At 40.2% G+C, this 25,300-nt stretch overlaps 1 protein-coding gene and 1 pseudogene across 6 annotated transcripts in view; one reads left to right on the forward strand and one right to left on the reverse strand.

Moving 5' to 3' along the window:
• DCAF5 (DDB1 and CUL4 associated factor 5) overlaps positions 1 to 25,300 on the reverse strand; it is a 108,980-nt gene that overhangs the window by 36,213 nt on the left and 47,467 nt on the right. For 4 of the 5 annotated variants that reach the window (XM_025391604.1, XM_025391603.1, XM_025391605.1 and 1 more), the window contains exon 6: positions 8,434 to 8,647. In XM_025391604.1, the coding sequence (XP_025247389.1) occupies positions 8,434 to 8,647 (214 nt within the window). Of the gene's footprint in view, positions 1 to 5,949; positions 7,906 to 8,433; positions 8,648 to 25,300 lie in introns of those variants that run through there. The other variant, XM_025391607.1, reaches the window with a different exon arrangement.
• Positions 105 to 2,139, forward strand: LOC112628612 (annotated as a pseudogene). Its single transcript, XR_003120450.1, has one exon. The product of XR_003120450.1 is annotated as an ATP-dependent RNA helicase DDX18 pseudogene (transcript).

Consider the following 25,300-nt stretch of genomic DNA (forward strand, 5'->3'; position numbering starts at 1 on the left):
CATTTTTCAGAGATGACTGTTTATAGCTTTTAGAGTTTCAAAAAGGTACAGGATTCAAAAAGAGTTATAAACGGCTGATTTAATAAAGTTGTATTCTGGAACTGAGTAGCTGTACTGTGTAGCACCATGGTCTAGACACTACTTGGACAGCATGTCTCACCTGCCGATGAAACTCCTACGCAAGAAGATCGAGAAGCGGAACTTCAAATTGCGGCAGCGGAACCTAAAGTTTCAGGGGGCCTCAAATCTGACCCTGTCAGAAACTCAAATTAGAGATGTGTCTGAAGAAACAATGGGAGGTGGAAAGGTTAAAAAATCAAAACATTCTATGAACGTGGGCTTATCAGATGCTCAAAATGGAGACGTGTCTCAAGAAGCAGTGGAAAATATAAAAGTTAAAACATCTCCCCTGAAATCCACTGTATTAACCAATGGAGAAGCAGCAATGCAGTCTCCTAATTCAGAATCAAAAAAGAAAAAGAGAAAAATGGTGAATAATGCTGGACCGGATACAAAAAAAGCAAAAACTGAAAACAAAGGGGAATCTGAAGAAGAAAGTGCCAAGACTCCTAAAGAAACAGAAAATAATGTGGAGAAGCCAGATAATGATGAAGATGACAGTGAGGTGCCCAGTCTGCCCCTGGGACTGACAGGAGCTTTTGAGGATACTTCATTTGCTTCTCTATGTAATCTTGTCAATGAAAATACTCTGAAGGCAATAAAAGAAATGGGTTTTACAAACATGACTGAAATTCAGCATAAAAGTATCAGACCACTTCTGGAAGGCATGGATCTTCTTGCAGCTACAAAAACCGTCAGTGGTAAACCCCCGGCTTTTCTCATCCCTGCAGCTGAACTCATTGTTAAATTTAAGTTCATGCCCAGGAATGGAACGGGGGTCCTTATTCTCTCATCTACTAGAGAACTAGCCATGCCAACTTTTGGTGTTCTTAAGGAGCTAATGACTCACCACGTGCATACCTATGGGCTGATAATGGGTGGCAGTAACAGACCTGCTGAAGCATAGAAACTTGCTAACAGGATCAACATCCTTGTGGTCACACCAGGCCATCTGCTGGACCATATGCAGAATATCCCAGGGTTTATGTATAAAAATCTGAAGTGTCTGGTCATCGATGAAGCTGATCGTATCTTGGATGTTGAGTTTGAAGAGGAATTAAAGCAAATTATTAAACTTTTGCCAACACGTAGATAGACGATGCTTATTTCTGCCACCCAAACTCAAAAAGTTGAATGCCTGGCAAGGATTTCTCTGAAAAAGGAGCCATTGTATGTTGGTGTTGATAACACAGCTAATGCAACAGTGGATGGTCTTGGGCAGGGATATGTTGTTTGTCCTTCTGAAAAGAGATTCCTTCTGCTCTTTACATTCCTTAAGAAGAACCAAAAAAAATAAGCTGATGGCCTTCTTTTCATCTTGTATGTCCGTGAAATACCACTATGAGTTGCTGAACTACATTGATTTGCCCATCTTGGCCATTCATGGAAAGCAAAAGCAAAATAAGCATACAACCACATTCTTCCAGTTCTGCAATGCAGATTCGGGAACACTATTGTGTACAGATGTGACAGCAAGAGGACTGGACATTACTGAAGTCGATTGGATTGCTCAGTATGACCCTCTGGATGACCCTAAGGAATAATACTCACCATGTGGGTAGAACAGCCAGAGGCCTAAATGGGAGAGGGCATGCCTTGCTCATTTTGCACCCAGAAGAATTGGGTTTTCTTCACTACTTGAAACAATCCAAGGTTCCGTCAAGTGAATTTGACTTTTCCTGGTCTAAAATTTCTGACATTCAGTCTCAGCTTGAAAAGAACTACTTTCTTCACAAGTCAGCCCAGGAAACATAAAAATCATACATACAAGCCTATGATTCCCATTCTCTGAAACAGATCTTTAATGTTAATAACTTCAATTTGCCTCAAGTTACTCTATCATTTGGTTTCAAGGTGCCTCCCTTTGCTGATCTGAATGTCAACAGCAATGAAGGCGAGCAGAAAAAGTGAGTAGGCAGTGGTGGATTTGGCTACCAGAAAACCAAGAAAGTTGAGAAGTCCAAAATCTTTAAACACATTAGCAAGAAAGTATCCAACAGTAGGCAGTTCTCTCACTGAAGATATGCCTTTCTTTCATCTTGAATAACTTTGTCCTAAAATGATTCTTTTCCCCCCTTGATTTAATAGGATTTTTGTAGCCTTTAGAATTTGGACTCATCTAACAAGAGTATAAATTGACTTTGGTTGCAAGCACTGAGCACTGTTACTTCTATCAAGTTTCTCTTTTATTTTTGGGATATAAAACAGGCTTTAATTTTCTTGGTTGCCCAAGGGCAGAGTAAGGAATATCTGGTCTTTCTTGTGACGATATAATATTTTAATTTTAAATATCCCTCCCTCATACACACAAATGTATGTTACTGTTTTAATTATTTTTGCACCTTTTAAAAAAAAGTTATATTCCCTCTACCTTCTCTTTACAAAACAGAAAGTCTGCCCTCTTCCTCAAAAAAAGTTTCCTAAAACATTCACTCTCTAAACAAGACATACAAGGAATTCTTCTGCCACATTCTGTGTTCAGTTCTTCCTCACCAGACCATATCATTGCTTGATCTCTATAACACAGCGGGCAGCATGCCTATGAGCAAGAGGGTACAGTCAAAAACAAGAAACTGAGTCTAGTCCTGGTTTTGCTAACAATTCAATTTGCCGTTTCACACTACTGTTGGCCTCAGTTTCATGTGAGGATAAAACCTGTCCAATTGCACCCAAAGGTTGCTGGGAGCATTCAAATGTAATAGTGGGCCGGGTGTTGTGGTTCATGCCTGTAGTCCCAGCACTTTGGGAGGCTGAGGCGGGTGGATCACTTGAGGTCAGGAGTTCGAGACCAGTCTGGCCAACATGGTGAAACCCCGTTTCTACTAAAAACACAAAAAATGAGCCAGGCATGGTGGCGTGTGCCTGTAATTCCATTTACTCCGGAGGCTGAGGCACGAGAATTGCTTGAACCTGGGAGGCGGAGGTTGCGGTGAGCCTAGGTGGAGCCACTGCACTCCAGTCTGGGTGACAGAGCAAGATTCCGTCTAAAAACAAACAAACAACAACAACAAAAAATATAACAGTGGACGTGAACATGCTTTACAAGTTAAAGGGCTAAAAATATGTAAGATATAAATGGCAAGGAGATGAAAAAAAAAAAAAGAGTAGCCTAAAATCACAACGAATCAAAGGATAGAAACCAAGGGTTGAATTTCCCTCATTAAAAGTATATCTTTATCTCAGATAAAGGAGAACATATGGCATGCCAGGCCCAAAAGTGGGCTTAATCAGGGGTGCATGGAGTTATTAAAAAAAAAAAAAAAAGGCAAAGTTATAACTTTACAGGGCCTCTCTGGCCTAGAGAGTACTTACTGGTGCATTCCACACCTCGGCTATACCCGTATAATATCAACACAGAGAGGTTGAGTGGTGATGTAATGTCTGAGGGAGGCCATTTATCCAAGGCCGTTTTGTTGGACTCATAGGGTACAAGTCAGCTCTTTCCTCCAGGGGATGGGACAAGATGATTTCATGATCACGATTTTTGGGGCCTTGCCATCTATCAAGTTCAAAAGACCAGTATAAGAGATCCTAGTGCTCAGGTACTCCAGTGCTCAGTCATTTCAAGAAAATCTTACTATACTTTCTCCTTTCGTGTACATCCTACTTTCAGCAAGATGTAGGGACTATTAGACCAGGCATCATATGAGACTAAAGCAAGAAATATTTTAAATGATCAAACTGTCCATTTCCAGGCAAACAAGCCTGCTAGCCTGAAAGACTTGCCTACCAGAAGCCTCAGCCATTCTACTGGACTCACAATCTAGGACAAGAGCCATTTAAGGAATTGTGAAAGAGAAGGAACAACAGCCAAGTGCTGTCTTATACGTGCATGCCAGAAAAGCCAGCAGGTAGAACACTGGCATTCTTTTTTAACCCTATTGAGAGACTGGCTCACTGAGTATGTAGAGAAGTGTATGAAGCTTAGAAGACAGAATGTACCCAGTCAGGCTTCCAGGAGAAAACAAAACAAAAATCCAAGTAGGAAGTGAAAACAAGAACCACCTTTGGGCTCAGGCAGCCTCCAAGGAAAGGAATGCTGTTTTACTGCAAGATTTCCCACTATATTGCAAGACTAGAAGGTAGGCTTGCTTTAAAAAAATAAAATAAAATAAAAAAAAAATGTAAGCCTTTAGTTAAGGCTAATTACTTCTGTGGATACCCAGCCAACTTGATGTCACTATGGTCACCTGATCTGATGCTAGAAGTTATCAAACTTGAATAATTATAATACACTAGAAAGAAACAAACTATGTATTTGTAGTCAAAAGGGGGGGAAGACAGATTGTATACAGGGCTTTGAGTGCAAATCTCAAAGAGGGTACCATCTGGCAATGTTATGTGAATGTATCTATCAGAGCATCAGGCACACAGTAAATGCTCAGTAAATATATGCTCTCATAATTTAAAAGATGGAGCGAGAAAAAAGACATGAAGTTAGGAAGCCTTCGGTAGGAAGCAGGAAAAAGGAACTTGTCTCGGTGAGTTAGTGACAGTCCATGGCACTAAACATGAGAAAAAATGTCTTGCTGAATGAAGCACAAAGGTTTCAAACTGGTGGATCTACAGCAGAATAGGTATGGTGTACAGATTTGTTTCATCTATACAATAAAGCATGAATTTGTTGTAATATTTTAAAACCAAGAGACCTCACGTAAAAATCCTTATTTCTGTCTTCTCTTGAAAAAAATCAGAAACCCTGGCAACAATGGGCTAAAGCTATGTAGAAGTTGACCCATTTAGATGGGATGTGGGCTCTCCATAGTCCCCGCCACTCTTTAATGTTTACTCCCAGCCCAATTCACTTATTTTTTGCTGCCTGTCTTGCTCCTGTCTGCAACAAGTTGTGATCATTTGTACAGCGAAAAGGGGTCTCTACTGAGAGCCCAAAAATCTGGGTTCTAGCCCTGGTTTGCCTACAAACTTACATGTGTTGTGACTTGTGACCTCTCTGAGACTCAGTTTACTCATCTGTAAAAGAAAAGGTTTGTACAATATGATCTCTAATAGCTCTATAATTAGAATTCATCTACAGGGGTGGCAGTGAGCATTAGGGAGACACAAAGGAGGCCCAGATATTTCACACTTTATTCCACAAGTCTAATTTCTTGAAACATTAATTTTATTTTGAGACTAATGGTAGTTTAAAAAGAAGTACACATACTCTGAACAATATCTGTGTCCATCTGTATGGACTGAATAATCTCGTAATTAAAAGCCAGATGACTGTCTCAGATAAATAGGATCTCTTACTGCTTTTCTTATCCACGTTCATTCCTATTATGGAAATTCTCAGATTCCTGTCTGGGATGGTTACCCAGCCTATGACTAAATGAAGAGTTCCAGAACACAGAGCCTCAGGCTGTGGGTGTTCTCAGAGCATACAGGAATGAGGTCAAATATAAAGCCCAATATAAGGAAAAGGCAGGCTTTGGAAATTGAAAGCAGAAAACAAGATTCTGTCTAGACTCATCAAACAATATACATGTCAGTCCTGCAGGTCATACTGTAACTGTGACAACTGCTGCCTTATCCCTGAGTGTGGAAAGTCAGAGTCTAAAAATCACCTTTGAGACATGTTCTAGGACTGGGACAGTAAGACTGACCTCTTGTTCAACACTTGAAAAAACTATAAGTTCAGCAGATTAGTTTCACTATAAATCCATTATTTAATTCATCCTCCTAATTGGATGAATTATTTAATTCATCCATCTTTCCAGGCCCCTGGAAGTTGAACAGGAAAAATCATACTTATCAATCCTGATTTACAGTTAGAGAAGACTTAGGCCCACAAAGCTAAATACCACACATTGACAAAAGTATTCAATATTTACTTCAACAAATTTTTATTGTGTTCTCACTGTGTGCCAGGATTTGGAGACAAGACAATGATGAATTAGCCACATTTCTTAGTCCCTAAGGAGTCAACAAAAAAGCCAAGCACAAATCTCTGTATTTTATATACCTCTAACTATTTTGGGAATATGAACAGACTTTTAAGACTTTAACTCTGTTAACTGATCCAAAGTTAGATTCAATGACTTCGCATCTTCTTTCAAGAAAAACCACTTACCCCAGCCAAAAAGAAGTCTTGTTTGTCAGAGAGAATAAAATACCCATAAACTCTTCCCACAGGACATAAGTCACAAATAATAAATTAGTCAAATCTAAATAGAGAAAAATCAAAAGCCATTCAATATTTTTATGATTATATATAAACTGAAAGGCAGAAACAATGATATATTTGATGTATATACCTAGGACTATCACAAAATACCTTCTGTGGCTCTGCCTATGACAATACCTGCCCCAATGCCTCTGAGCAAAATAGGTAATTATAATCCAGATCACAGGTTCTCAACCAGGGGCAATTTTCCCCCCAGGGGACAATGTCCGGAGACATTTTTGGTTGCCTGGAGGATAACTTAGGATGATATTACTGGCATCTAGTAGAGACAGGCTAGTGATACTGCTAACCATCTCGTAATGCATAGGACAGCCCCACACAACAAAGAACTATCTAGCCAAAATGTTAACAATGATAAGGATGGGAAACCATGGTCTAGGTGCTTACATGTTGGCTAGAGGTCTTTGTTCTGGGTCTTCTAAGGTCCATGAAGACAGGCTTTGGCTGCTAAATACAACCTGAAGAAAATCACCTTTCCCTCAGCCTCTAGTTTTTGGAAATAAAGCCTAATAAACTATGAATATCATCTTCACTGCATGTTCTATTATTCAACAAAACAAGAATTACATGCATAAGTTGTTGATAAAATATGGAAAATCAACAAAAGCAAAGAAGAAGGAAGGAAAAAAGGAAGAGAGGGAGAGATGTGTTGTCATTTCCACAGCCAGACAAAGCTAAATCAACCATTCTGCATATCTGTTCTATCGTGAGTCTGATCGCCTCTAGAAACTGTTTCTTCCCACCCAAGAAACAAATTCCCTGCAGTGCCATACAGGCATATACAAATTAAGTCATTCAGGTACTGTGGCCTCCCCAAGGAGACATCAGTGAGGCCACCCAGTGGTCTCCAGTATGGATCTCAGCTAAGTAGGCCCTAAGACTCCAACATGAGTATAAATTCTGAATTTGGATATATGGTCTCTATTTATATAAAGAGGGGAAATCTCTAGTTCAGAAAACTTAAAAGAACATTCTCATCTATCTACACGCAAGACAGGCATTTATTCGGTTCCTACTACATCTACTAATCCTTAAACTATGACATTAGGAAGACTCCAGCAACCCCCATCTAGGGAGAAAAATCCTAGCTTTTACTTCAAAAAGCAAGGTTTTGCCAGTTTCTCAAAGAAATTTTTCTTTTATGCCTCTTTTATATTTCTTTTATGCCAAAAATAGCTCTAAAGAGGTGGGGTACAACATATAAGAATTGTTAACTCAAAATTTGACATAGTTCATTGACCCAAAGATAAGAACACTAAGCATTAGCAAGAGACTAAGGTTTTTCTTTTTCCCAATCTATACGTGAAGTAGCAATAAGATTTGTTGTGCTTGAGAATAAAAAATCCTGTTTGTTTATTTGATCAACCTTTCCTTAGATTTGTCTTTCTTCGCATTTGTCTTTCCTTGGCTTGTGACCCAGACCAGCCCAACTGGTCACTGACAATTCAGAACTTCTATGGCCAAGACAGAAAGGTGCAAGAATGCCAAGTGTATTCTTAAGCTGCCAGCTTTAAGTCAACATCAGCATCTCCATTCCTAGTGAGACTGAGAAAAGGCTGGAAACTCACAGCTTGGGCTCTCCATTTCCAGTTGTGATGCTGGCAGTAAAAAGAAAAAGAGTCAGCATCTGGCTCCCTCTCAAACAAAGCTGCTTACCCCATTTCATCCAACAAAAAGATGCCATCCCAAGAGGCCATTCAAGATACATGTCTTTTGGATGGTACTTAGGGTGTTTCATTCATCATTGTGTTTTATTGGTTTCTTTTTTTTAATGTCTCTCTCCCCAGCAGGCTAATTTTCCATGGATTCCCTCCTTTCTTCTGAAATGGCACATTCTCAGAATCTTAAAATCTGTTCACAAACTTGGCAGAGCTAGGTGGCTCAGAACCATATCGTGGCCAGCCTTGGTTTATGGTGTGTGCCTTGTATATACCCAGTGGCAGCCTTGATGAAGAAACTCACTATTATTAAGTCAGAACACCTCACTATTATTAAGTCAGGCACTCACTATTTCCCCTTAATTGTTTCTACCTGACATAATGCTAATGAGAAATAAAGACTAGTATAGAAAGAACAATCAGAGAGAAAAGCATGAGTGTGAGATGCAGGAGGCAGACAGCACTTACCTGGTCACGATCTCCTGCAAAACAGCAGCTTTTCATGGTGCATGAATTGAAGTAACCCTGATTGTCAAACTGAAACACAGGTAGGCGGGAATGGATGTCATAGAGCACAGGGGGCAGGCGCCGCCTCAGGGCCAAGAGCTGCGTCCCGTTGCTGTTGAATCGTACACTCATGGCACTTTGGAGGGACAGGTTTCCACCATAGCGCAGGAGAGAACTGGAAGGCACAAGGCACAGAAATCAGGCATGAGATAGACCAGACAAGAATCTGAAAAACACATTTGCCTAGGACCTCCTGTCAAGCTTGTACAGCTGAATTTCAGCAAAAGGATATTTCTATGCAGTGGCTAGAAAAATGAGGGTAGCAACGCTTCCTTGGTTACTTTAAAACAATTTACTTCAATTGTCAGTTCTCTTTCTCAGTCTCCAAAAGATGAATTACCAGTAAATTTACAAGAAAAGGATAACAAACATCTTGAAAGAAGAGACATATTAAAATAATGACTTTGTTTACCCAAGCTAACTGCACAACTGAAAACATAGTCGTCAAGACCCTGAGAAGTGGGTTGCATCCACTCTAACTGGGTAGTCACGGATGGTGTTTAAGCAATATATTCATCCTTCATATTAGAGATACAAGAACCATCAGCAAAAACAATAGGCTGGGTACAGTGGTTCATGCCTATAATCCCAGCACTTTGGGAGTCTGAGGCAGGAGGATCACTTGAGCCCAAGAGTTTGAGACCAGCCCTGGCAACATAATGAGACTTTGTCTCTACAAAAAAATAAAAAAATTAGCCAGGCATGGTGGCATGTGCCTGTAGTCCCAGCTGCTCAGGAGGCTGAGGAGGGAGTGTCACTTGAGCCTAGGGGGCTGAAGCTGCAGTGAGCCATGGTCACGCCACTGCACTCCAGCCTGGGTGAGAGAACAAGACCCTGTCTAAAAAAAATGAACAATAGAAACTTTATTGTTTATAATGGATAATTTTTCAATCATAATCATTTTATTACTTTATTTTGAATTTTTAATCTGTTCATGGAGAATTTTTATATTCTATATAGCATGATTAGAGAATAAGTATTACAGACAATTCTTAAATTTAAATGCAGAGCAAGGAGTGCAACAATTAGAAAAGGAAAATGACTTGTTTTCCTTACAATTCCCCACAAATTGATATGTAGCGTTAAAACATACTTTGGTTAATACATAGAACTTCATTTATCTAGCTTCACTAAAGAGTACTATGTTCTGGTTCACCTAATATTCTTCCATAGTTTCATAAGATTCACATTTTTAAAAAAGTTTCAAACAGTATGGTTCTAAATAATTTCTTTTGATGACTCAGAACGTACTTTCAATATTACAGTGAACCAGGATGGCCATGAACATTAACAAGTATATACAGTACTAACTTTTAAAGGTTGTGGGGAGTGGTAAGTGCGATCTTTCAGGCAGTCAGGATCACTATTTTATTACAGAGGGATGAATGCTCATAGTCCATGTCAAAACCAAGTTTTCTTTTGTATTTTGGGTTAATTTTTGGAGCACTGAATTACTGGTAGGAAAGTGAAGTTAAGTATATATGTTGGAGACACTGTAGAACAAGTGCCACATTAGAACTCACTCTGTCTCATGCAGACATTACTGTCATGGATAGGTAGTGATCCCAGTAGATTCAGAGAAAAAAGTTTATAAATTCTAGAGAATCACAGACCTGAAAAGGGCCTCAAGACAACTAAATTAGAGCCTAACAGATTTATTTGAAACATTTTAAAGAAGTTTTAATTGCATTGTACCAAATGAAAAAAAGAGCTATATATTACCAGAAGAAAGTTAATACTGAATGAAGATAACATATTTTCTTTTTTTGCCAAGAGAATGGTGGGGAAAATTAAGTGGACAAGAAAAGAGCTATCCTATCCTATGGGAAGGGAAGCCCTGAAACCACAGTACAGAGGCAGCTGCCAACCTAGCTTGGTCACAAAAACAGCCTGTACCAACACCAGCCCCAGTCAGTCCTGTGTCCCCCAAAGCAGTCTTCTCACCAAAGGAAGGAATGCTCTGGTACTGCAGCTATGTGTGGAAACAAGCCTTGGGCAAAACAACCTGTAACCCTTTTAGGATTGGAATGAAAGGAAAGAGGGAAGACTTAGAAAACCACCCCTAGAATTCCAGACATCAAGGAGGGGCCCCGTATCCCTGCAGGCCCCAAGTAGTAATCCCTGCAGAGAAATGCTCTTATAATGGTCCGAAACACAGACCACACTCACTCGCATACATAAAATGAATGACAGGACTGTTAGAGACCAGGCATTTCCTTTACAGGGTGCCCTGGCTGCGATAGGCATGTGGTGTTATCTAAACACTGAACTCAAAAACAATGAGAGGCTTTCAATCCAAAATCAGCATGGAGTGTGCAAATAAACCAGCATTTGTAGGACTGACTAGGAGTTGGGGGTGGAAACAAGAGTCAACAGAAAGAGACTTGGCCAGCCTCACCAGCCATAGCAGCAGGGGTTTGCAGCAGCTCAGGCATCCTTGAGAGGAAAGCTAGAGCCTCTGGCAAATACCCATTCCATCTGTTATCAGGAACTTCCTCTGCCCAGTCTAGTCAGGCCTGTAGAGGAGTCTGCCCAGGATGGCATATGGACCATCCCAACCCCACCCAAGCTCCCTGACCCACCATCTGCAGTCTGATTACACTACAGGAATTAGGTTGTGGGCTCCAGGATAGTAACTAACTTTTCTCTTGCCTATGCTTCTGGGCAGGGAACTCTAACCTCTCACACAAAGAAAGTACAGAGGAATCTTGCTCCTAGATTGTTCAGGGGTGCTATTTAAAGAGCAGCAGCCACCAACACTGAAAACTTCATGTTTTGTCACAAAATTCCATTCCTTCCAGAGGGATGGAATGACACCTGAAATCCAGAAAGTAAGTTACATTATCATTACATTATCATACATTACCTGCTGTAATTTATCAGCAGGGGTCTGCAGCTGGCCACTCCTGGTGAGAATGATAAGGATGATCTGGTTTGCTAGAAAGGCAGAGCTTGGAAGCAGTTTGCCCTCATAGTCAAGATACAAAGATGATGTCAAAGATTCTGGTTTCAAGTGTAAGATGCATGAAAAATCATCAAGGACTTTAAAGAACGTAGATTCTCAGGATTCCCACCCCCTGCCCCCCACAATATTCTAATTCAATCTGGAAAGTGGGCTCAGGTATCTGAATTTTACCAGCAACACTAGTTAATTGTAATACAGGTGACTTTCAAACCACACTGTGAGAAACATGATTCCATTTTGGAATTTGTGGGGTTGGGGGTGGAGAGAAAACAAGGTGGACAAAAGATAAATTATCAAAGTCAATGAAAAGCTAACCATATCATAAGGCACTTTTTCACCGTGTTAGTCAGGATGGTCTCGATCTCCTGACCTCGTGATCTGCCTGCCTCGGTCTCCCAAAGTGCCGGGATTACAGGTGTGAGCCACCGTGCCTGGCCTCTATTGTGTACTTTTTATTTAAGAAGTACTTGTGACCATCTAAATTGATTTCATCACCCACTGGATTATTATCATGTCTGTTTGCAGAAGGATCTCCAATTCCTTTTCAGATCAGAGTTCTATTCCTGTCCTCAACACATTCCCTGAAGAATTAATTTCTCATTTTCTCTTAAAGAAATAGGGGTGCCTCTATACAAACAAGAATGCCTCAATCCTGACTTGCTTTCTGGACACTTATCTTGATAATGAAAATGCCACTGTCTCTACTCCTTCAGAGAAGTGGCTACCAATACATTCAAATGAGATGAGCAATATATTGCAAGAACTAGCAAAACATGTTAACAACGAGTTCAAATAAAAATATCTTTATAAGAAAAATTAATGAAATACATCTATCCCAACCTATCTTCATCCAAGGATTTGCTATAAAACACAACAAGAACAGGGTAGAAGGTGATCCAAGGTGATCCAAAAGACCCAGGGCAAAAAGCAAGAACGCCTCAGAACATCAGGAAAACGTTCCTCACAAGCTCTCTCCTGCGGGGTTGTTTTTTTTTTTTTTTTTAAGTCCACTCAATTGGACTTCTTTATTGCTCTGGTGGGGTAAAAAGAACATTTAAAAAAGTCCTTGACCAAGGCAAGACTTGGAACACAAGAGAAACAGGCCAAGGCTGTTTCCAGGGAAAGTGATTGAGAGTATCACTTCTAGCACAACACAGGGAATTGAAAAAGCTTCCAAGATCAGGCTCTGTGGACCTAGATTACTATAAATCCATGATTAATCCATACGGTACACCTGGTGGTGCCAACAAGATTTTTCCAAAGGCCACTGGCATGAATTTCCTCATTGTTTGCATGTAAAAGTTCTATAAGACCGGTGGAATGCTTGGAGTCAAGGCACTACTGTCCTAACTCACAGACATCAGAGCTGGTGTCATACCATAAGCAGAGAGGGAAAACCAAGGTCTTTTCTATGGGAGAAAGTCTCTCCCCACCAGTTTCTGATTTAAGACAGGATGACCTATAAGGAATATGGGATGTTTTGTATTTCCTATAACACAACCCATAGAATATGATAAATCCTAGAAGATACTAGAACTAGGTAAAGAGTGAGCAAGTTCTGGGAGTCACAGTCCACACTGGTCGCATTCAAGTATGCTTAGAGCCCCAGTAATCCCTTAACCATTTATTTTATGTGAGTTGGAAGGGGGATGAAAAACCTGGGCTTTCTCTTTTGTTTTCCTAATGCACTCCTCAGTCCCAAGACTGAAACTTCTCTAGAGACCCAGAACTGTCAGACAACCAGCCTAAGAAAGACACATTGCGATCTGTGAATAAACATGTTTATCTTCCCCAGAACATGATTCACTGCTAGGCTTCTCTGGCTTGATATATAGATGAATTCAGTATACTTTTTGAATCTCCAGAAATTTGACTGAAGTTGGCAGAAAAGCTTGACTAAATTCCTGTAAAGAAATCTTTATATAATCAAATGGCGTATCCAGCCCTTTCAGAAGCACACATGGATGGTGGGCCTTGCAGTGTTTCTAATCATCATCTTCCAGAACAGGAACGTGCCCAGAGAAGAAGTGTTCTAGAGCCCAGAACGCTTCAACTTTTTTGGCCCACAGGTTCCAAAAGCCCCACAGAACCAACCAAGATCTCAAAGTGAATTAAGAAGCAGTATAATAACAGATTTATTATCATGACTTTCCACAAAATAAGGGACTCAACATTTCGTCATTTATCGGATGGCCTGGTTTATTCAAAACCCCTCTCTACCCAAAAGCTGGTGAAATAACGATTTTCATAAACAGCCATTTAATCTTCATCTTACGTAGTATCAGCCCTGACCTCACAGTGCATAAAACTGGGAAGAGTTCAATGAACAGTGGTTGGCAAGAAGGAAAAAAGCAAGGGGAAGGAGGGACACTGAGATGGCAGTGGCTACAGCAACAGTAACAGTGCAGAAGGAGGGAGTGGGAAGATATGCAGGTAAACGGACAGTCTGTGATGGCAAGACAAGAAGTTGGGGTGGGTGCACTGAGTATTAGGTGACAAGGCCACAAAGCTACAGGAATGCTGAAGAGGAAAGAAGAAAAGTCTGGAAAAAATTCCTAAGCAGAAGAGAGTCTGAAAACAAAAATTATGATTTGGTACTTTCTAAAAAGAACTCTTATAAAAACAATCGAAAACAAGAGAAGAGAGAAAGGTCAAGGAAAGACTCCTTCCCTCCACCTGCTGACTGATGAGACACGATTACAGGAAAACAGCTTGTTTCATACAGGAGCCACTCATTGAGAACATGTCCAAAAACCAAAATCACCTCTAGTTGGCAATAATATGAATGCCTCAGAACAACAGCTTTAAAAATTTTTTATAGTAACCTTTCATAATAAGTACATTTTATACTGTATTCTCCTACACCCACATTAATTTAGCATAAATTCATTAAACAATACTTAGCAGCTACTATATGCAATGCACTTTCTTTTTTTTTTTTGAGACAGAGTCTTGCTCTGTCGCCCAGGCTGGAGTGCAGTGGTGCGATCTCGGCTCACTGCAAGCTCCACCTCCTGGGTTCACGCCATTCTCCTGCCTCAGCCTCCCGAGTAGCTGGGACTACAGGTGCCGGCCACCACGCCCGGCTAATTGTTTTGTATTTTTATTAGAGAGGGGGTTTCACCGTGTTAGGATGGTCTCGATCTCCTGACCTCGTGATCTGCCTGCCTCGGTCTCCCAAAGTGCCGGGATTACAGGTGTGAGCCACCGTGCCTGGCCTCTATTGTGTACTTTTTATTTAAGAAGTACTTGTGACCACCTAAATTGATTTCATCACCCACTGGATTATTATCATTATTATTTTTGGAGACAGGGTCTCACTTTGTCGCCCAGGCTGGAGTGCAATGGTGCAATCTTGGCTCACTGCAAGTTCTGCCTCCCGGGTTCAAGTGACTGTCCTGTCTCAGCCTCCCGAGTAGCTGGGATTACAGGCGGCACCACCATGCCTAGCTAATTTTTGTATTTTTAGTAAAGATAGCATTTTGCCATGTTGACCAAGCTGGTCTTGAACTCTACTGACCTCAAGTGATCTGCCCGCCTCAGTCTCCCAAAGTGCTGGGATTTCAGGCATGAGCCACCATGCCTGGCCACCCACTGGATTATTGAAAGAGCTTCCTGCTTATCTCTGCTTTCATTTTGGCCCATGCTTCAGTTTATCCTTAACAAAGCAGGCAGAGGAGATGCTGAACCATGAATCTAATCCTATCATTCCTTTGCTGAAAACCCTCCAGTGGCTCCCCATTTCAACTAGAGTAAAAACCAAATTCCTTACAATGCCAGCAAGGCCCTAGACAATACCCCCTACCCTCATCCTTTATGTCTCTGACCCCACCTCCTAGGACCTTATTCAACTTCAACCACATGGTGCCTCTTAACTGCTCCTAGAACATGCCAGGCATGCTTCTGCTGCAGAGCTGTAGTACTTACAGATCCTGCAGCCTAGAATGTTCCTCCCTAGGTCTGAGCATGGTTCATTCATTAGCTCTTTATTCAAGTATCCTCAGTTACGCCTTTCCTGACACCTTATGCAGAAATACAACTTCTCCAATGCTTCCTCCCTGATCCACTTCATTTTCCTCTACTGCATCAATCACCATCTTATATACCATGTATTTTTACATATTTATTTTGTTTCCTGTTTGTCTTTTCCCACTAGATGATTAGCTTTTATATCTTTTCTTTGTGTATCTCATGCTTAAACAGTGCCAGACAATAGGCATTTGATAATCAGCTGTTGAATGAACAATGTAATAGATCATAAGAAGCAGTTTGAAAAACACTGACTTAAAACATTTTTAAAACGAAACTAACAGGCCTGGTGCAGTGGCTCATGCCTGTAATCCCAGCACTTTGGGAGGCCGAGGCACACAGATCATGAGGTCAAGAGATCGAGATCATCCTGGCCAACATGGTGAAACCCAGTCTCTACTAAAAATTAAAAAAATTAGCTGGGCGTGGTGGTGCGCACCTGTAGTATCAGCTACTTGGGAGGCTGAGGCAGAAGAATCACTTGAACCCGGGAGGCGGAGGTTGCAGTGAGTAGAGATTGCACCACGGCACTCCAGCCTGGCGACAGAGTGAGATTCTGTCTCAAAACAAACACACACATACACACACACACTAACAAAGTAAAAACAGGCTCCATTGAGATTCACATGGCTCTTGACATTTGTCTACCCATGAAACCTGATCTTGAGAGGCAAGCAGCAGAGCAGCATAAAATCAGATAAATAGCAGGAGGCTTGGAAAGCATCTGAGTCAAAGTCCTCCTACATAGGCGCATAGGTGCAGATCTGTGGTCCACAGTGATTTGTCAATGACCATCCAGGTCTCTACATCTCACATGAAGCCATGATGCCACCATACATCCTTTAAATGAGTTAAATTCATCCATGTGCTAATCATGTAAGGATCCAACAAGATAATTTAACAGGTAAACAAGTATATTAATTATATCTTAGACTTTAAAGCAGTTCCTGGCTGGGCATGGTGGCTCATGCCTGTAATCCCAACACTTTGGGAGGCTCAAGCAAGATAACTGCTTGAGCTCAGGGGTTCGAGGCCAGCCTGGGCAACAAAGTGAAACCCTGTCTCTACAAAAAAACCATACAAAAATTAGCCGAGCATGCTGGCACATGCCTGTAGTCCCAGCTACTCAGGAGGCTGAGGTGGGAGGATCAACTGAGCCACTGCACTGCAGCCTGGGTAGCAGAATAAGACACTGTCTCAAAGAATAAAATAACATTAAAAAAAACAAAACAAAACCAAGTTTCTGATATTTGCAGAAAAGAAGTTCAAAAAAAAATTAATAATTAAGCTTTAAAAGGAAGTCAATTACAAGTTAAAAGAAAGTAGATTCATCTATAATATTTCAGAAAGTGACCAGAGAATTCAGCAGGTATTAAATATATGTCCCACACAATTATGTTCAAAAATAGGTAGTGATATACTGTACATGTTGATGGATATACAGATATTAATAAGAAGATATATTAACTAGACTATAGAACTTCGGTCATTTTTATTTTCCTTATAGCTTTCATTTTATTTTCCAAGTTTTTCTACAATGAATATAAACTTCTTCTATAATCAGAAGGAAATGTCTTCTCACATATACTCCCTCTTTTAAAAAGGGTCCATGGAAGAAAGCTTTGAGAAAAGTATGAGAATAGGGAATTTAGAGAGCCTCTTAATGGAAACTTCACATAATAAACTGACCCATAGGATTCTGGTACAAATGCTAAACTTGAAATTCAGTCGTTATTTTAAATCCATATAATACTAATTAAATATTAATTAAATCAAACGAAAATTTTCAAAGGATTCTGAAAATCTTAGTGTCCCTTACCACCTTCTCAATGAGGGCAAATAATATCCCTCCTTTGGTAGGTTTCTAGATACTAAACAAGCTTCCCTTGGTTAGCATTGGACATAGTCACCAAGTCAGGTCTGCAACTACACTGTTTTATTTCTTTCTACCGATCCACCATCCCACTTCCAAAGTATCCATAAATAAACGGCAAAGTTAAGTGATCAGAATAGAAAACAGATTAAAAACACACAAGTATTTTATGCATAATCCAGAAACATTAGCAGTGTTCTTGGAAAGTCTTCTATACATGGGCAAATTCATGGGTAAAAGAAGCCAAGATTATTATTGAGAGTATACTAAGAAGTCCCTATCTAAAATATGTGACTCCCAACACATAAAACGTAAGGTCAAACCTGGAATCACAAAATAGAAAGTTCAAACTACAAAGAATTCACTGAAGGGACTATATCAAGATAGATACCCCTGAAGAAGCAACAAGTTCTTCATTAAATTTAATTTCCAAAATGTTTTCATGTATATCGTATCATCTAATCCTTAAAATAAACCTATAAAATAGTGTGGGTAACATCAACCTATGTTACACTGGAGGAGACCAAGGTCCTGAGTAATTATATGACTTGGCCCTGACCACACAATCAAGCAGTCAAAATAGGAGAAGCAAGTTTTTTCTGCTTCTTGGTTCAACAAGATTTCACAGAATACGCTGTGGAGATGGATTATTCCACCCATTAAAAAGAACAGCATCAGAGCGCAAGGCATCAGGGCCAGAGGGATTCATGTAAGTCATTCACCTTACACCCTTCCCTACGATTCAGTAATTCATTTATTCATGCATACATTCATTTAAATATTTACTGAATGCCTGCTGACTATCTTAGGCACTGCAACAGGCGCATGGATTCAAAGATGTTACAGTTTCCATGAACAGTGCTGTAATAAGGAGAAGATGTGCCATGAGAAGACAGAGGCAGAATAACTGCCCTCTACTGGGGAGACAGGAGTGGCAGTAGTCACAAAAGACTTCCTGGAAGAAAAACCTGAGCTGACGCAACAGAGAGTCAAAGGATTGACTCAAATTCTTAACTGGCAAAAGAAGATAAATCTGGATATGTTAATACAGTCATGCATCAGCTTAATGACAGGAATATGTTCTACGAAATGTGTTGTTAGGCAATTTTGTTGTATAAACATTATAGAGAGTATTTACACAAACCTAGATGGTATAGCCTACTATACATCCTAGCTATGTGATATAACCTAGGCTACAAACCTGTACAGCATGTTAACATATGTTGTTATACAGAACACCGAATGCCATAGGCAACTGTAACACAATGGGTAAGTATTTGTGTATCTAAACATATCTAAACATTTAAAAGGCACAGTAAAAATACAGTATAAAAGATTTTTTAAAATGGTACACCTGTATAGGGTATCCACCATGAACAGAGCTTGCAGGACTGGAAGTTGCTCTGGGTGAGTCTGTGAGTGAGTGATGAGTGAATGTGAAGGCCTAGGACATTACTGTAAACTACCACCACAGACTATATGAATATTATACACTTAGGCTACACTACATTTATTTTAAAATATTTTTCTTTCTGCAATAATTAGCCTTAGTTTACTATAACTTTTTTTTTTTTTTTTTTTTGAGACAAAGTCTCATTCTGTCACCCGGACTGGAGTACGGTGGTGTGATTTCAGCTTACTGCAACCTCTGCCTCCCGAGTTCAAGTGATTCTTCTGCTTCAGCTTCCTTAGTAGCTGGGATTACAGGCAACGTCACCATGCCCAGCTAATCTTTGTATTTTTAGTAGAGACAGGGTTTCACCATGTTGGTCAGGCTGGTCTCAAACTCTTGACCTCAAGTGATCCCTGCCTCAGCCTCCCAAAGTGCTGGGATTACGGGCATGAGCCACCGCGCCTGGCCATTAGTTTACTATAACTTTTCTACTTTATAATACTTTTTTACTGTTTTAACTTTTTGACTCTTGTTGTAATACTTAGCTTAAAACAGGCACATTGTACAGCTGTACAAAAACATTTTCCTTCTTTATATCCTTATTCTATAAGCTTTTTCCTATTATTATTATTTTTTTTACTTTTTAAACTTTTTTTTTGTTAAAAACTAAGACACACACACACACACACACAATTAGCCTAGACCTACACAGGGTCAGGATCATCAGTATCGCTATCTTCTACCTTCACATCTGTCCTACTAATGTCTTCAGGGCTGATGATACAGGTGGAGCTGTCATCTCTTACGATAATACTTCCTTCTGGAATACCTCCTGAAGGACCTGCCTGAGGCTGCTTTAGAGTTAACTTTTTTAAATAAGTAGGAATATACACTAAAATAACTGTAAGAAACACAGTATAGTAAATAGGTAAACCAGTAACATAGCTGTTTCTTATCAAGTGTTATGTACTGTACATCAAATTGTATGTACTGCACTTTTATATGACTGGCAGCACAGTATGTTTGTTTACACCAGCATCACCACAAACACATGAATAATGTGTTGTGCTACAATGTTATGACAGCTACATCACCAGATGACAGGAAGTTTTCAGCTCCATTATAATCTTATGGGACTTCTGTCATATATGTGGGTCCATTACTGACTGAAAATTGTTATGCAGAACGCACATGTATATGGATAAATTCTCAACACATACCAATGAGCGAAAAAGTCCAGTTGTAGAATGATTATATAGCAGCATATTATTTGTGTGAAAAACATACAAGCATATGGAAATAATGCCATATATTTTTCAACAGGTACATGTATAAGCATATAAAAACCAAGAAAAAGTTCTGGAAGCATATGTTATAAACTCATAATACTCACTACCCCCAGGAGAAAACATGAAGGACCAGGACTAGAAGAGGTAGTCAGAGGGGGCTTTAGCTTGTGGACAGTTTTAAAAGGAGAACATTATTACCTGTTGCTGGTTTTTTCTTTTCCTTTTGAAATAATTACAGATTCAGAGCAAGACATGAGAAATGTACAAGAATGTCCTGTGCATCCTTTACCTAGTCTCTTCCAATGTTATCATCATCTTGCATAGCCATAGTACAGTATCACAAACAGGAAAATTACATTGGTACAATCCACAGACTTTATTCAGATTTTATCAGTTACACATGCATTCATTTGCATTAGGTGAATGTGATAACCACTATGCTATGGAAACTCACTTGTATAGCTTGTATATGTACATCATGCATAGCTTCATGTAACAATCACTGCAATTAAGATATTTATCGGTACCATCACAAGACTCCCTCATGCAACTCTGTCCTCTACTCTCATGCCTAACTCCTGGCAATCAATAATCTGTACTTATCTTGAGAATTGTATCATTAATGAGGATTACATAAGTGGAATTACGCAGCATGTATTCTTTTGAGATTGGCTTTTTTCAGTCAACAAAATTTCCTTAAAGTTCATCCAAGTTGTATCAACACAGTTAGTTCCTTTTCATCACTGAGTCATAGTCTGTGGTATGAATGTACCACATTCACCTAATGAAGGATATGTGGGTAGTTTCCAGCTTTTGGTTATAAGGAGTAAAGCTGCTATGAACATTCATGTACAAGTTTCTGTGTAGAAATAAATTTCATCTCTCCTAGACATAGATCCAAGAATGAAATTGCTGGGTTATAAGCTCATCTTTAATTTATAAAGTAACTACAAACTGTTTTCCAAAGAGGATGTACCATCATATACTCCCACCAGCAATATATGAGTGACTGAGTTTCTCTACATCTTCACCAGTATTGCTTGTATTTTAAAAAGCTAAACTAAGAAGTCTGTCAAAGTATTTCAAAACAAAAGGAGAGATAACTAGGTATTTTTAACTTCTTTATGGACATACACATCATCAATGAAATATTTTTGTACCCATTTAAAAAAAATCAAACCTGAATTTGTTCAAGCTTCTAGATCTAATATCAAATTATGGGAAAAACCAGAGTCAGAAGAACATGCGAAACTGCAGTATAAGAATGCAATCAGCATAAGCTAGAATATAAGAAATTCCTAAGACAAATAATCCAGTTTCTTCAACACATAAGTTGCAAGCAAAGGAAGTGAGAGATGGCCGGGCGGGGTGGCTCACGCCTATAATCCCAGCACTTTGGGAGGCCGAGGTGGGTGGATCACCTGAGGCCAGCAGTTCAAGACCAGCCTGGCCAACATGGTGAAACCCCATCTCTACTAAAAATACCAAAAATTAGCTGAGTGTAGTGGCAGGCACCTGTAATCCCAGCTACTCAGGAGGCTGAGGCAGGAGAATTGCTTGAACCCGGGAGGTGGAGGTTGCAGAGAGCCAAGATTGCACCATTGCACTCCAGCCTGGGCAATAAAAGTGAAACTCTGTCTTAAAAAAAAAAAAGAAAAAGAAAAATGTGAGAGACAGGGGTACCTACAAACAAAGACAGACTTATAAGTCAAATCATCTAATTGCTTCGTAAGGAGTTTGAGTCCTGCTTCATAAAAACCATTGTAACAACTAGATATGAGATGGTATTAAGGAATTACCGTTATTTTTTAGGTAGAATAATCTTGTGGTTATGTTTCTTTTTTAATTATCTTTTTATGGAAAGCAGTTTGGTAGTTTCTCAAAAAGTTTAATATAGATCACCATATGATCCAGTAATTCTACTCCTAGGTGTAATATACCCAAAATAATTGAAAACAGGTTCTCAAAAAAATTTTTTTCATGAATGTTAATGATAGTATCATTCACAATAGCCAGGAGATGGGACAATCCAAATGGCCATCATTAGGTGAATGGATAAACAAAATGTGTATATCCATATCTGTGTAATGTATATATAATAGAATATTATTTAAGCCATAAAAAGGAATGAGACACTAATACATGTGGATGAATCTCAAAAACATGATGCTAAGTGAAAGAAGCCAGACAGAAGGTCACAAATTGTGATGGCCAATATTAGGTGTCAGCTTGACTGGATTCAGGCATGCCTACATGGCTGCTGAAGCATTGTTGCTGTGTGTGTCTGTGAGGCTGTTTCCAGAGCAGACTGAGATGTCAGTCAGTGGGCAGGGAGATGACCCGCCTTTAATGTGGGCAGGCATTGTTCCAGTGTGACTAGAACAAAGCTAGCAGAAAAAGGGGGATGTTCAGCTTGTTGACATTCATTGTTCTCTTTCCAAGCCTGATGCTTTGCTTCCTCTCCTCCTGCCCTTGGACATAAGACTCCAAGTTCTTCTGCCTTTGGACTCTGGGACTTGCACCAGTGGCCTCCTGGGGGCTTTTGGGCCTTTGGCATCAGACTGAAGCCTGTACTGTCGGCTTCCCTGCTTTTGAGGCTTTCACACTTGAACTGATCACTCTACTGGCATTTCCCATTCTTCACCTTGCAGACAGCCTATCATTTACCTTTGTAACAGTATGAGCCAATTCTCCCTAATGAACTCCCTTTCATATATACATATATCCTATTGGTTCTGTTCCTCCGGAGAACCCTGAATAATTATACATAGTGTGAAATACCCAGAATAGGTAAATCTTATTTTTACTATTCTACTTTTATCTGTTTTTTTGTTTTGTTTTGTTTTGCTTTTTTTGAGACGGAGTTTTGTTCTTTTTGCCCAGGATGGAGTGCAATGGCATGATCTCAGCTCACTGCAACCTCCGCCTCCCAGGTTCAAGTGATTCTCCTGCCTCAGCCTCCTGAGTAGCTGGAATTACAGGCGCCCACCACCATGCCCAGCTAATTTTGTATTTCTAGTAGAGACAGGGTTTCACCATGTTGGCCAGGCTGGTCTCGAACTCCTGACCTCAGGTGATCCACCCGCCTTGGCCTCCCAAAGTGCTGGGATTACAGGTGTGAGCTATCACGCCTAGCCCTATCTGTTTTTTTTTTTAATTTTTTATTTTATTTTTAGTGATAGGGTCTCATTCTGTCACATAGGATGGAGCGCAGTGGTGCAGTCATGGCTCACTACAGCCTCAACCTCCTGGGCTCAAGCGATCCCCCTGCCTCAGCCTCCCCAGTATCTAGGACTGCAGGTTCTGCCACTACCCCACCTGACTAATTTAAAAAAATATTTTTGTAGAGCTAGGATGTATGTTACCCAGGCTTGTCTTGAACTCCTAGCCTCAAGCAATCCTCTTGCCTGGGGCTCCCAAATTGCTGGGATTACAGGCGTGAGTCACCACACCCAGCCTACTTTTACATATATTTGAAAAAAAGCCTTACCATAAAAATTTTTAAGAAGAAAAGGTCAACATATGATTTTAAAATAAGAAAGTTGGCCAGGCGCAGTGGCTCATGCCTGTAATCCCAGCACATTGGGAGGCTGAGATGGGTGGATCACTTGAAGTCAGGAGTTCAAGACCAACCTGGCCAGCATGGTGAAACCCCATCTCTACTAAAAGTACAAAAAAATTAGCCAGGCATGGTGGCACATGCCTGCAGTCCCAGCTACTCGGGAGGCTAAGGCAGAGGAATTGCCTGAACCCAAGAGGTGGAAGCTGCAGTGAGCTGAGATCACACCACTGCATTCCAGCCTGGGTAACAAAGCAAGACTTTGTCTCAAAAAAAAAAAAAAAAATTAAAAAATAAAACAAGAAAGTCCATTTAATTTAGGTTTTGATATCATCTACTTCTGAATAACTGGACTTGTGGAATACGAAAGGAAGAATATGAAATGATACGTGTTTGCAGAGCTCCCCTCCATTTACCAGGCATTCCCCCAGATGCTCTGGTCTGAAGTAAAGTCTCTTGTCATGAAAGACATTTGTGTTTGGTGAGAAAGAATGGACACAAGGAATCTCTGGCCTAAACCCCAAAGACCTGGGGTCTGAGTGAACTTGAGCAAATTCAACATGGACCTCTCTGGTTAACCACAGCTTCCATCTTGTAAGATCAGCAAAATTGCTAAATCACCTTGGGTGTATGTTAAATAATGGCAGAATCAAAGATCCCACCCCGGACCAACAATTCAGTCTGTAGGTATGGGAGCCGGGAAGGAGTGCTTTGACAAGCTCCTCAGGTGATTCTGATGCCCCTTAAAGTTTGAGAATCACTGGGTTAGGAAACCAGCGACCTGGTGTCCTCCAGCGGGCAAAACTGATTCTACAACTCCACCCTGTGGCCTAAAAGCTACAAAGCAACTTCACCAGACTACCTGGCTCTCTGCCCCATAACTGATGGTGACATTCAAAGCCCAGCAAGAAATCTTACAACCTCCTCTAAGGATTTATTCCTGAAATACGGCATTTGGATTCATATCATTATACTCAGGGATTAACAGGTCCATAAACATTACAGAAATTCTGAATGAAGAGATCCTTTCCTCCAGAAGTTAGGGACAGCTACACTCATTCAACATACACTCTGTGCCAAAATAGTGCCAGGTGCTGGGGGACATGGTGAGTAAAATCATTTTTAAGAGTATGTAACAGGGAGATCTAGCAAGGAAGTTTTCCCTGATGATCACCATTTGATCTTGGTAACTATGACATGAATACGTAAAGAAAAATCAAGAAAAAAGGAGAACGTATCCTCTATGTGTATGTGTTTTGGGGGGTGGTGCAAAGGGAGAAGAGACATAAGTAAGCTAAGGAGCCAGTGAAGTCAGAACCTTATGGAGAGAGTGAAATGGGTCCGAAGTGGGGTAGGGGTTTAAGGAATGAAAAGAGTGGCCAAGCACTAACACAGAGCAAAGATGTTTATGGCAGAGGGAGGGAGAGACAGAAGAGGCAAATAGATTTTGAGATTTCAGCCAGGATGATTATAAGAGAGACGATGACATTAATAAAAAACAAAGAAGTTTAAGAAAGGAATACAGTGCTCAGGAGAAAGCAAGCTTTTTATTAAGGAGTTCAGAGGACGGAACACTAGCATGAGTATTGTAAACCTACATATGGCAAAGATGGGTGAGTAGAAGACAGAAAGAAGGGAGTAGCTTAATAACCAGAAGGCA

The sequence above is a fragment of the Theropithecus gelada genome, chromosome 7b, assembly GCF_003255815.1.
Source record: "Theropithecus gelada isolate Dixy chromosome 7b, Tgel_1.0, whole genome shotgun sequence".
In the NCBI taxonomy this organism is placed as follows: domain Eukaryota; kingdom Metazoa; phylum Chordata; class Mammalia; order Primates; family Cercopithecidae; genus Theropithecus; species Theropithecus gelada.